Source organism: Lontra canadensis, unplaced genomic scaffold, assembly GCF_010015895.1.
Source record: "Lontra canadensis isolate GAN:19392208 unplaced genomic scaffold, GSC_riverotter_1.0 scaffold20, whole genome shotgun sequence".
Taxonomy (NCBI): Eukaryota; Metazoa; Chordata; class Mammalia; order Carnivora; family Mustelidae; genus Lontra; species Lontra canadensis.
The window spans coordinates 14,080,321-14,091,076 of record NW_022631014.1 but is presented as its reverse complement, the minus strand read 5'-3'; the positions used below and the strand labels follow the sequence as shown (position 1 = coordinate 14,091,076).

Genomic DNA, 10,756 nt, shown 5'->3' with positions numbered 1-10,756 from the left:
TGGGTCTGTGGTAGGTGTTAGTCACTGAAGCAATCTCAACTCTCCTATATAGAGGTAAACAGAACTGGGAGAAGAACTTACAGTTAAACAGGAAGACCAACCTAACAACTGACAGGGGAGAGAAACGGCGCTGGAAGAGTAGAGGCCATGGGAGTTATGCCCACAGAGTGTGAGCAACTAAGACTTTTCACTGTCGTCAACTATACTAATGTTTCTGTGGTTTTTTGTTTTTCAACAGAAGCCCACATTGAAAAAATCACCCAAGATATACTGCCGTGCCAGCAAGAAACACCCTGCCTCAACACACACCTGCCTAGCTGCCTGGGGTTCTTCCCACCATCTGACAGTCTCTAACAGCGGGGCCACAAAATATAAGTTCTGGAGACTGGAGATGTCTTGGTTGGGTATTTTCCACAAAGTACGGTACACGTGTCACTGTGGGGTCAGCAGGTATCTTAAGGTACCTGCAAGTATTTATCGGTTTAATGGTTATACACTTATTTTAATATATATTAGGAGACAATAACCACACAGCCCATCAGTCTGGGCACTCAGCACCATCATTTCTATGGAAGCACATAGAAAAAAGACAGAAGCCCCTCAGGGCGAGCTTGTTACCGAGCTCCAAGGCCATGTCTCATTAGATGCCTTCTGGGCCAGCTGGTTGGCATGTGGGAATCGTGGCCGCTGATGACCCCCCCAAGCCTCGGGGAGACGGGTCTCTCCTACTATCCCGGCCTGGTGGCTGTGGACAAGGGTGTCTGGACAATACTACCACTGGGCAGCCTTGTGAGGATAAAGATTTACCCACAGCCCCCAACCCTGGGCTTTGGCAGTAGGTCTCCTTTCTCAAATCAGACACCTTACCCCAGATTTTGAAACATTTAATTCAGAAAAGAATCTGGCATTTTAAAAGTTAAGTTTACAAACTTGACACAGTCTTAACATCAGCAATTTACCTATTTATACATTGTCTAAGAAAATAAGGTCCATGAAGACATCAACAAGATATTTAAGAGTTCATTATAAGCTACAACAATTTGCAAATAAGTAACCAGTTTAATTGTTACAAACCACTGTGAGCAAATTTAACTAAGTATATAAAAACATTAGTTAAATACAATTCTCTGGAAATATACATTATACCTACAGTTTGTTGTTGTTGTTGTTTTTTACAGTGAGATTCTTCTTGTTTTCTCCTTTCTTTAAAAATTCTCAAAATGGCAAATCACTGTATGGTCCTGGATCTCCAAGCTATAAAACTGAAATATGTGTTTCCAGCATAGCAGATGGTGACCAAAAAGGCGAAGAACTGGAGAAAACAGAGCATAACAGAAAGAGGGCTTAGGGCACATTCTAATTAGCAGAAGTTATCATTTCACCTCCATTGAATCAGGCACTTATAACATCCCTTGACTCCAGGCTTTCTCATCTAAAATTGCTTTATTGGTTCAATTACCTTCCTTCTGAAATGATCCCTGGCTATGTTGGTTGTTTCAGGGTTTTTCTGTTTTGGGGCTTTTCTTTCTTTCTTTCTTTTTTTTGGGAAAGCTTTTAGTTTTGCTCAAGTAACCACAGGGTGTTCACTTCGGGGTAAACATGGTGGTTGTGTATCTGAGAAGAACACATGTATTCCTAATTTAGTACAGACAGTTTTAGACCAGGGCTTAACCTCAGATTGCTATAGGGTCAGTTAAATAAAGGAGTCGAGTGTGTGGGAGGAAGCGATGAATCCACAGGGTATGAATGGTGAGCAGGGAAAATGCAGGCCCTTTGGAAGGGGCAGCCATCGGGCAGTTCTGGCTGGTTCCTGCTGCATGATAGCTGGAGCCCAGTGCTGTTAAAGCTTGTGATTTAATTTTTTTTTTTTTTTTTTTAAGTAGGCTCCATTCCCAGCATGGAGCTCAATGCAGGACTGAACTCACCAGACCCTGAGGTCAACACCTGAGCTGAGATCAAGAGTCAGACACTTAACTGACTGAACCATGTACACCATGCTCTCTACCTTTAAATAGAGATTTTCAAATATAAATGTAAGAATATAAGAAACAGGGGAGGCGGTTGCCTGGGTGGCTCAGTCGACTGATCTAGCGTCCAGCTCTTGATCTCAGCTCGGGACCATGAGTTCAAGACCCATGTTGGGCTCCACAATGGGCATGGAGCCCACTTAAAAAAGAAAAGAAGAAGAATATAATGAACAGCTGTATATCCTCGATCAGTTTTGTTTTTTTTAAGATTTTATTTATTTATTTGACACAGAGCGAGAGATCACAAGTAGGCAGAGAGGCAGGCAGAGAGAGGGTGCAGGAAGCATACTCCCAGCTAAGCAGACAGCCCGACGTGGGGCTCGATCCCAGGACCCTGAGACCATGACCCGAGCTGAAGGCAGAGGCTCAACCCCCTGAGCCACCCAGGCGCCCCTATCCTCGATCAGTTTTAACATGATCATTTTGGTATTCCTGTCTAACCTCCATCCCCCCCAACCCCATCCCACCAATTACTTCTTTTGGGAATGGAATATTTTAAGGTCAATCTTAGAGAAACTTCTAAAACTCATTTTTAAAATCGAACTACAATATACATTTATGGTGTAAATATGCAAAGAGTATGGAAGTACATAGAAAAAAGGCAGAAGCCCCTCAGGCCGCTCCCCCCACCACCCACCCAACCGTCTCTGGAAGGAACCTCTGCTGGTGTGTGCTTTCCTAAGCATTCTCATTGCATAAACAAACATCTCCACTTCTTAAGTAAAAATAAAATCATAGTGTGCTTTTTTTTTTTTTTTTTTTTTTTTTGCAATTGTCTTCCCACTTGAACTGTAGTCAGTAGAATTATTCTCAGACTGTCTCAAATATTTTTTCTTCCTCAAACACTTATCTTGTTCTGGCTATTTGATTTTCACTCAAGCTGGGTCATTTAGCCCCTGCTCACTTCAGGCCATCAGGAGGCCCCAGTCATTTTTGCAGCTTTCCAACCAACAAGCTAATTGCCAGAGTGTTAGGAGCGCAGGTGAGGCTTTCCTGCCCCCACAGATGGCTTGGTCCTCCTCCTGGATCCCCAGCCCCTCTGGGAGGAGGAGACTGTGACCCTGACCACATGGGGAGGGGGTGCAGGGCAGGTGAAAGGGCTTGGTCACTCACCGATGAGGCTGCCCAGCTGTTGAAATTGTGGCTGTCCCTCTCGGGGGAGACAGAAGATGCGTCCACCACAGCTGCTGAGAGGTATAAGACGAAGGCACTGCCGTTAAAGCACAGACCCTGGGGGAGACAGGGAGGTGGCGAGGTCAGGGAGCGTGGAAGGTCTGGCACCTCTGGATTGCTCAAGAACTGCACACCAGGTGTGGTAAGAGGTGTATCTGGACACTTGGAGGGGGCAGGGATGAGGAATCTGAGAAGCAGCTTATCTGTGCCTCCGGGCGGAGGGGGCTTCCCACCAGCTTATACACGGCACACCCAGATACCCCTCACCTGCCCCCAAGACCCCCAGGCTGCTTTGCTTGTCCCTTCGGCCACCTCTCTCTCTTTTAATTTGCTCTCGGTCCTTGCTTCATCCAGATTTCAGCCTCGGCAACCTACTGGCTGAGGAAGGCTGGCAGCTGGGGGCCCCCCCATGAGGATGGTGGCCCCAGCTGCCATGGCACTTCAGCACCTGTCCCGGACCCAGAGCTGGGAGACAGCTCTTCCCAAAGCAGCCCCAGCCTATCTTCTATTCCCCTCAGGCTAAGCAGCAATCCTAGCAGCAACTTCTTAAAAATGAAGAGAACATTATACATATTAATAGAGCCCTCTGGGAACTAATCTCACCCCTGGCTTCATCTAATTTTTTCCTATTCTTAGAGAAGAGAGAGATGTAAATCCAAGTAGATATTTGGTTTTCGGTTATAGTTAAACTTCAGGAAATCACACTGTGAAATGTGCAAAACTTGATCCTGTCTGTAGAACAAGGGGGAGAAGTGGGGATGGGATGGGGCAAAACCGAGGCAGAAAACCAATGCTTTTTACAGGTAGGAAGAGGATGGCTCTCAGAGGTAGGCCACCAAGGGTCTAACAGCTCTCCCTCAGTAATTCAGAGAGACAGGAATGGGTAGGGGTGAGGGGGAAACAGTATCTTTTTCTTCTAAAAGAAAGAAAGGCACATAGAATTTTCAAGAGGCAGGTCCTCACATTCTGAGGTGGGCTGTGTATCCCTCCGACCACCTCCACACTTTACTGACATTGTTCTGGGTTAAGGAGATTAACCTTTATGATAAAGTTCAGTCCCAGGATTCAGGCTGCCCATGAAGCTTGCCTGCCATGAGAGACGTGCCCCCTGGGGTGCCTGGGTGGCTCAGCTGGTTAAGGGTGAGACTCTTTGATTTCCACTCAGGTCATGATCTTAGGTATCTGGGATCAAGCCCTGCACTGGGCTCCCCACTAAGCAGGGAGTCTGCTTGAGATTCTCTCTGTCTCCTCTCCCTCAGTCCCTCCCCATCACTCTCTCTCCCTAATAAAGAAGTCTTTAAAAAAAAAAAAAAAAAAAGGTCCCCAGGAAGCCCTGGTTTCCCTGGATGATTCATTATGTTTGCTGAGGGGGTATAGCTCAGGGGTAGAGCATTTGACTGCATTATGTTTGCTGGTTGTGGGTTTTTCTTGGTCCCCTGAATATTTATATTTATATATTTTTTATATTTATATACTTTTTAAACTAGTGGTTTTTTTTTCTTTTTTAAATTGCACATTACCTCTGGAGTTTTGCACATTTATTATTTGCCAAGTAAAGGACTTTCTTTTTTTTTTTTTTCCTTAAATGCTGAAACAGTTCGATGTTGTTACCTCTGAGGGGTGTGAGACTTCAGTTTCCGTTTTGCAGCCTTTTATGGGTAGCGGTTAAGCTTACTCATTTAATAAATTAGCCATGTAGTACATTTGAAACATTAAAATGCATAAGAAAAAAAAATTAAAAAGTAATGCACGTTCATGGTAACCAAACAAAATCCCGTCTGGACAGAATAATCTGGAGTAGAAAGTCAGTCTACTCCTTTCACCTCAACCCTTTCCTCTGAGGTCTGCACAAACACGGACTTACACAAACAGAGCCATAGAGTCAGGAAATTCAGTGGGGTTTCTCTGTTTCGTTGGGATTTTTTTTTCTTCATTGAGAAAGACACCAGGGACAATTTCACACGTCAGTACAAACACAGGGACCTCAATTCTTGTCATGACATGAACACCTCAGAACTGAACTTTTCACCTGTTGATGGGCATTTGATGTTCCTAGTTTTCCCAGGATTATGTAAAACACTGCTGTGAGGAATGTCTTTAAACATGGATTTGGGGGCACTCCTGCATGTCCAGTCCCCATACAAGGGGAGACATGAGTGAGAGAACTCCTGAGAGGCCAGCCTGGCCAGGACCGCCCTGACACAGGCTCAGGCCCTTGTCCCCACTGCTGCTGGGCTGCACAGGGAGTGGGAACACGACTCTGTACTAAGTGCAGCCCAATCGATTTTCGCAAGGGAACAAGAAATTCTATTTCCCTTGGAGAGAAGTGGGGAAGAGTTTCCTTCCCCCACACACCACCCCAAAGGGTCCCAACGGGTTCTCACAGCCTCTGTTCGGCTACCTCAGAGCCAAACCTAATGGCTCCCCCCATCTTTCTAGGACTCCCAAAGTAAGTATGTCTGGGGGAATACCAGGTGTGGGAAACTAGTGAAAATAGGTGGAGAGAGGAAAGAAAAAAGAAGGGCAAAGAACCTGGATCTGAGATTGTTATAGAGGTTGGAAAAAGAGGTCTGTGGGACTACAGAAGGGAAGGAGGGCAAGGCGAAGCTTCAGCGGGTTCCGGAACAGCCCAGAGTGTTTCGGAAACATGAGGGTGTGCTGCTCCAGAGCAACAGGACCCGCGTTGGAGACTGTTCCAGCTGAACGACCATTGAGCTCCTCCAACTCAAATGCCAGTTCTCGCATCCCGGGGCCCCAGGGGTCATTGAACAAATACAGCGCCTCTCAAAAGGTTTCCAACTGACAGATGCTGGCGAGGATGCGGAGAAAGGGGAACCCTCCTACACTGTTGGTGGGAATGTAAGCTGGTGCAGCCACTCTGGGAAACAGCATGGAGGTTCCTCAAAAAGTTGAAAACAGAGCTACTCTACAACCCAGCAATCGCACGACTGGGTATTTACCCTAAAGATACAAATGTAGTGATCTGAAGGGGCATGTGCCCCTCAATATTTATAGCAGCAATGTCCACAATAGCCAAACTATGGAAAGAACCTAGATGTCCATCAACAGATGAATGGATGAAGAAGATGTGGTATATATACACAATGGAATACTATGCAGCCATCAAAAGAAATGAAATCTTGCCATTTGCAAAGACGTGGATGGAACTAGAGGGTATTACGCTGAGCAAAATAAGTCAATCAGAGAAAGACAATTATCATATGATCTACCTGATATGAGGAATTTAAGAGGCAATGTGGGGGATTTGGGGGGGAGGGAAGGAAAAAATGAAACAAGATGGGATCTGAAGGGATACAAACCATAAGAGACTCTTAATCTCACAAAACAAACTGAGGGTTGCTGGGGTGGGGGGGGAGGGAGAGGGTGGTTGGTTATGAACACTGGCGAGGGTATGTGCGATGGTGAGTGCTGTGAAGTGTGTAAGCCTGACGGTTCACAGACCTTACCCCGGGGCTAATAATTATATATGAATAAAAAATTAAAAAAAAAAAGGTTTCCAACTATTCCCTTTTGGGAGAAGGTGGAGGGAGGCTATTCTTTTCTGAAATTTGATCCCTCTTTGGTATAAAATGTGCCCCCCCATAAAGGCACCCATAGATAAAAACCCTCAAACAGACAACCCCCTTGTTGACCCTCCACACTGTGTTATTGGGATCTGCCACTGACCAAACCTAACTGCCAAGAATGCTTCATCCCTTCCCAGTAGAGGGGAGGCAGGTTCTTCCAGCGAATTCCTGAAAACTAGAACCAGGGCACTTGTGTCCCCTGGGAGCCAAGCAGACTCCAGGGCTGACAACTGTGGTTGGCCTCCCGGGACCTGCATCCCATTCCTACAAAAATCCTCTAGTGTCTCAGTTTCTTTACCTGCCAAACAGAAATAATCCATTCCCTCTTTGCAGTTACCGGGAGGTGAAACACTTTAAGATATGAAGGACCCAGCATGACCTCTGGCACTCAGCAGGGATTTCCCAATGGTGGCTGCTGTTGCCCACAGCAGGAGGCCACGCACACCACCCTCTGCCCTGTGACCGCCACCACTCAGAGTGCTTGCAGTGAAGCCAACAGGGGTGAGGTGCAGAGGACGAATCCTCAGAAAAAGCTTTAGTGGAGGTCCTGGTGCTCAGTGCTCTGAGGACAAACTGTTTTGTTCTGCCTTGAAGCTTGAGCTCAGACCAGATTTGTCAGAAAGCACATCACAGCCTCTCCGGGTAGATGATACTGCCCAGGAGCTCAGAGGTGCTCTTGGGAACCCGCTGTGGTTCCCGCTCCATGTAAAGGAAGGAGACAGTAAATGTGCACCTGTATTCTCTTCGGATGTGTTAAGGAAAATGCCTATTGTCAAGCCAAGTCCAGGGCAAAGCTCATGCCTTGTCAAGCAAAGAGATACATGGCGAAACTACCAGACTCTGTTTTTTGTAGTGTCCGTTGCGGGGGGGATCTCCCAGTCAAGCTTCCAGGGGACTAAAACCTGGTCTACTGATCCCTTCTCTGAAATCTTAGATATTCCCCAAATGCTCCGAAAAGCCAAAAGTAAATCCCAAAGTCATCTGACAGCGAAAACTGTCTAGCATGGACATGGGAGCAATGCAGTCTTTATCATTCCTTTTAGCGGGAAAATGCATGTATTTTGCAGAAACATTAACATGTCTGATTACAGTGCTGCCCCAGACTCAGGGGGAGGGGTCAACTTATGTAATAAATGCACCAGATTACGCCTTCCTAAAATTTGAAAAAGAAAAACCGTGATTGCAAACATATCTGGCCTAAAGGTTCCAGGGAAGGGGTGTGGACCCATATTATCTGTAAACCTGTGTTTTCTACACATTAGGTGCCTAAGAATTATCTGGAAAGCTTATAATAGAGATTGCCAGACCCTCCATAGAGCTTCTGATCCAGTCAGTCTGGGGCAGGGCCAAACATTTCCAATAAGCTCCCATGTGATGCTACTGGTCCAGAGGCTGCACTCTGAGCAGCGAGATTCTAGAAGGCTCAGTCTGGCACCAGAAGCATATTGGATGTCTCTGCAGAGTCCTGGTCCGCCTGACCCCTGTCATGCCTCAGTTAGTGTGGGACATACAGTGGAGGCTAGCGAGCGTCCAAACCAGTCTGTTTCTACATGAGCCCCTGCTGGGCGCAGGTAATAAAAGACCCGAGACCTCCCTTGTTATACGTGAAAACTTTCCGCAGACCCCACTCAGGATGTCCAGTCAACACTCCTCAACCCACTCGCGAATGCTCAGAGAGGTCGCAAAGGGGCTTCTCAGAGCAGGAAATAGAACCCACCCCCCAAGCCGAAGTCAGACATGTTTGACCTGTAGCATCTGCCAGCAACAAAAGAAGTTTTTACAATTTGGCTATAAATATTTTAAAAGTGAAAGAGTTCACACAAAAGCCCAGATTTCTGGATTGCCTTAGGGAGGGAAATAAACAACAGATCTAACAATTCTGAGAGCCCGGTTGCAATTTATTTCTTTGGGAAGCGAAGAATATTCCCCAGTTGGTTAAGATGCCCCCAAATTGTTTCTGGGTGGTGAGAATTCAGCACTCACTGAATTTACACTCACTTGCATGACCTGTCTGGTCTTTGCACACATGTGAGTGTGCAACCTGTAGGTGGAGGCTGACGGGCTTGCTTGATGAGATGAAGGATTCAACAACTCTAACGGGTCTGCAAGTCCTGGTCTCCTGACTGCTGGTTGGGTTCTTATACATTACTCAGGCAAAGGCATGCCTGGAATGGAACAAGATCAGAAAAAAATACTGGACGGAAATCGAGAGGGATGGACCCCAGCTGTGTATGCATGTGGGAGAAGCCATGAGGCTCTAAATCTCAATTTTCTTATTTATAAAAGGAGGACACACTTCATGATGATGAATTCTGATCAAGCAAATCAAAGCATTCTAAAACTAGGAAGTGCCAGAAGGGAGCATTGTTAATTAAAAAAAAAACAAGCAATATTTCAGGGTGCCTGGGTGGCTCAGCTGGTTGAGCAACTGCCTTCAGCTCTGGTCATGATCTTGGAGTCCCGGGATTAAGTCTCAAATCAGGCTCCCTGCTCAGTGGTGGGGTGGAGAGGTGGGGGGGTGTCTGCTTCTCCCTCTGACCTGCCACCTCTCATGCTCACTCTCTCTCATTCTCGCTCTCAAATATATAAATAAAATCTTAAAAAAAAAATAAAAGCAATACTTCAATTTTTTTTTTTTAATTTTAAATAATCTCTTCACCTAACATGGGGCTCAAACTTACAGATCCAAGATTAAGAGCCTCATGCTCCACTTGATGGAATAAGCACTGGGTGTTAGAGGCAAATGATGAATCACTAAATTCTCTCCCTGAAACTAATAATACAGTACATGTTAACTAATCTGAATGTAAATAAAGAATTAAAAACTTTAAAAATTATATATTTATATAATTAAAAATATATAATTTATATAATTTATAGTTAAATATAATTTATATAAATTATAGATTTATAACATATAAGTATGTAATTATATAATTATATATATATATACACATATATATGTATGTGTGTGTATATATATACATATATATATATGTATATATATATGCCAAGCCACTGGTCTGTGGACCATCCAAGCAGGCTCACAGAGAGGCCACGTGTAGGTACTCTGGCCCTGGCCAGAGCAGTATCAGCTGCTAGACATGTGATGACTCCAGCCTCCAGCCACCTTCAAGCCATCCCAGCTGAAGAGAGAAGCAGAGCTAGACTGTCCTATTGAGCTCCTCCCAAATCACAAATTTATGAGCAAATCCAATCTTGTTACTGCTTAGGGGGAAAAAAAAATGTCTCATGCTCTACCGACTGAGCTAGAGCATTCTTCTAATTTTTAAATATTTTTAGTATTAAAATTCTAATTTTTTCAATTTTTATTTTAAATTTAATTAAAATTTGAATTTTTATTTAAAACTTTATTTTTAAATTTCAAAATTTTATTTGAATTTAAAATTTACATTTTAGATTTTAAGCCACTGGGTAGCTCAGACGGTTAAGCAGCTGACTCTTGGTTTCGGCTCAGGTCATGATCTCAAGGTCTTGGGATGAAGCCCCATGTAGGGCTCCATTCTTAGTGGGGAATCTGATGGGGATTTTCTCTCTCTCTCCCTCTGCCTCTGCCCCTTCCCCTGTTCTCTCTCTCTCTAAAATAAGTAAATAAATATTTAGTTTTTAAAAATTTTAATGTATTAAAAACATTTTAAATATCTTAAAAATATAAAATAAGTTAATGAAAAATAAATTAAGACAAAATAAACTGTTTTAAAATATTTTGAAATTTAAAATTTTTAATGTAAAAGTCAGTGGAAGTACTTTTGGCTTAGAAAAGAGAGAGACCAGAGATGATATGGAGCAGAAGTCAGCAAACTATGGGCATAGGCCATATCTGGCCCACAGCCAGTTTGTGGGAATAAAGTTTTACTGGAAAGACCATCACTAGCCATCAGGGAGATTCAAATTAAAACCACATTGAGATACCACCTTACACCAGTTAGAATGGCCAAAATTAGCAAG

The 10,756-nt window shown here is 44.3% G+C and overlaps 1 protein-coding gene across 1 annotated transcript in view; it reads right to left on the bottom strand.

Moving 5' to 3' along the window:
• Positions 1-867: 867 nt before the first annotated feature.
• The window catches only part of CMTM8 (CKLF like MARVEL transmembrane domain containing 8), a 103,654-nt gene continuing 93,765 nt past the window's right edge, over positions 868-10,756 (bottom strand). Inside the window, exons 3-4 of the mRNA XM_032861039.1 lie at positions 3,141-3,257; positions 868-1,312 (exon numbers count right to left, since the gene is read on the bottom strand). Coding sequence (XP_032716930.1) covers positions 1,229-1,312; positions 3,141-3,257 — 201 coding nt within the window. The 3' untranslated portion in view covers positions 868-1,228. The remainder of the gene's footprint in view (positions 1,313-3,140; positions 3,258-10,756) is intronic.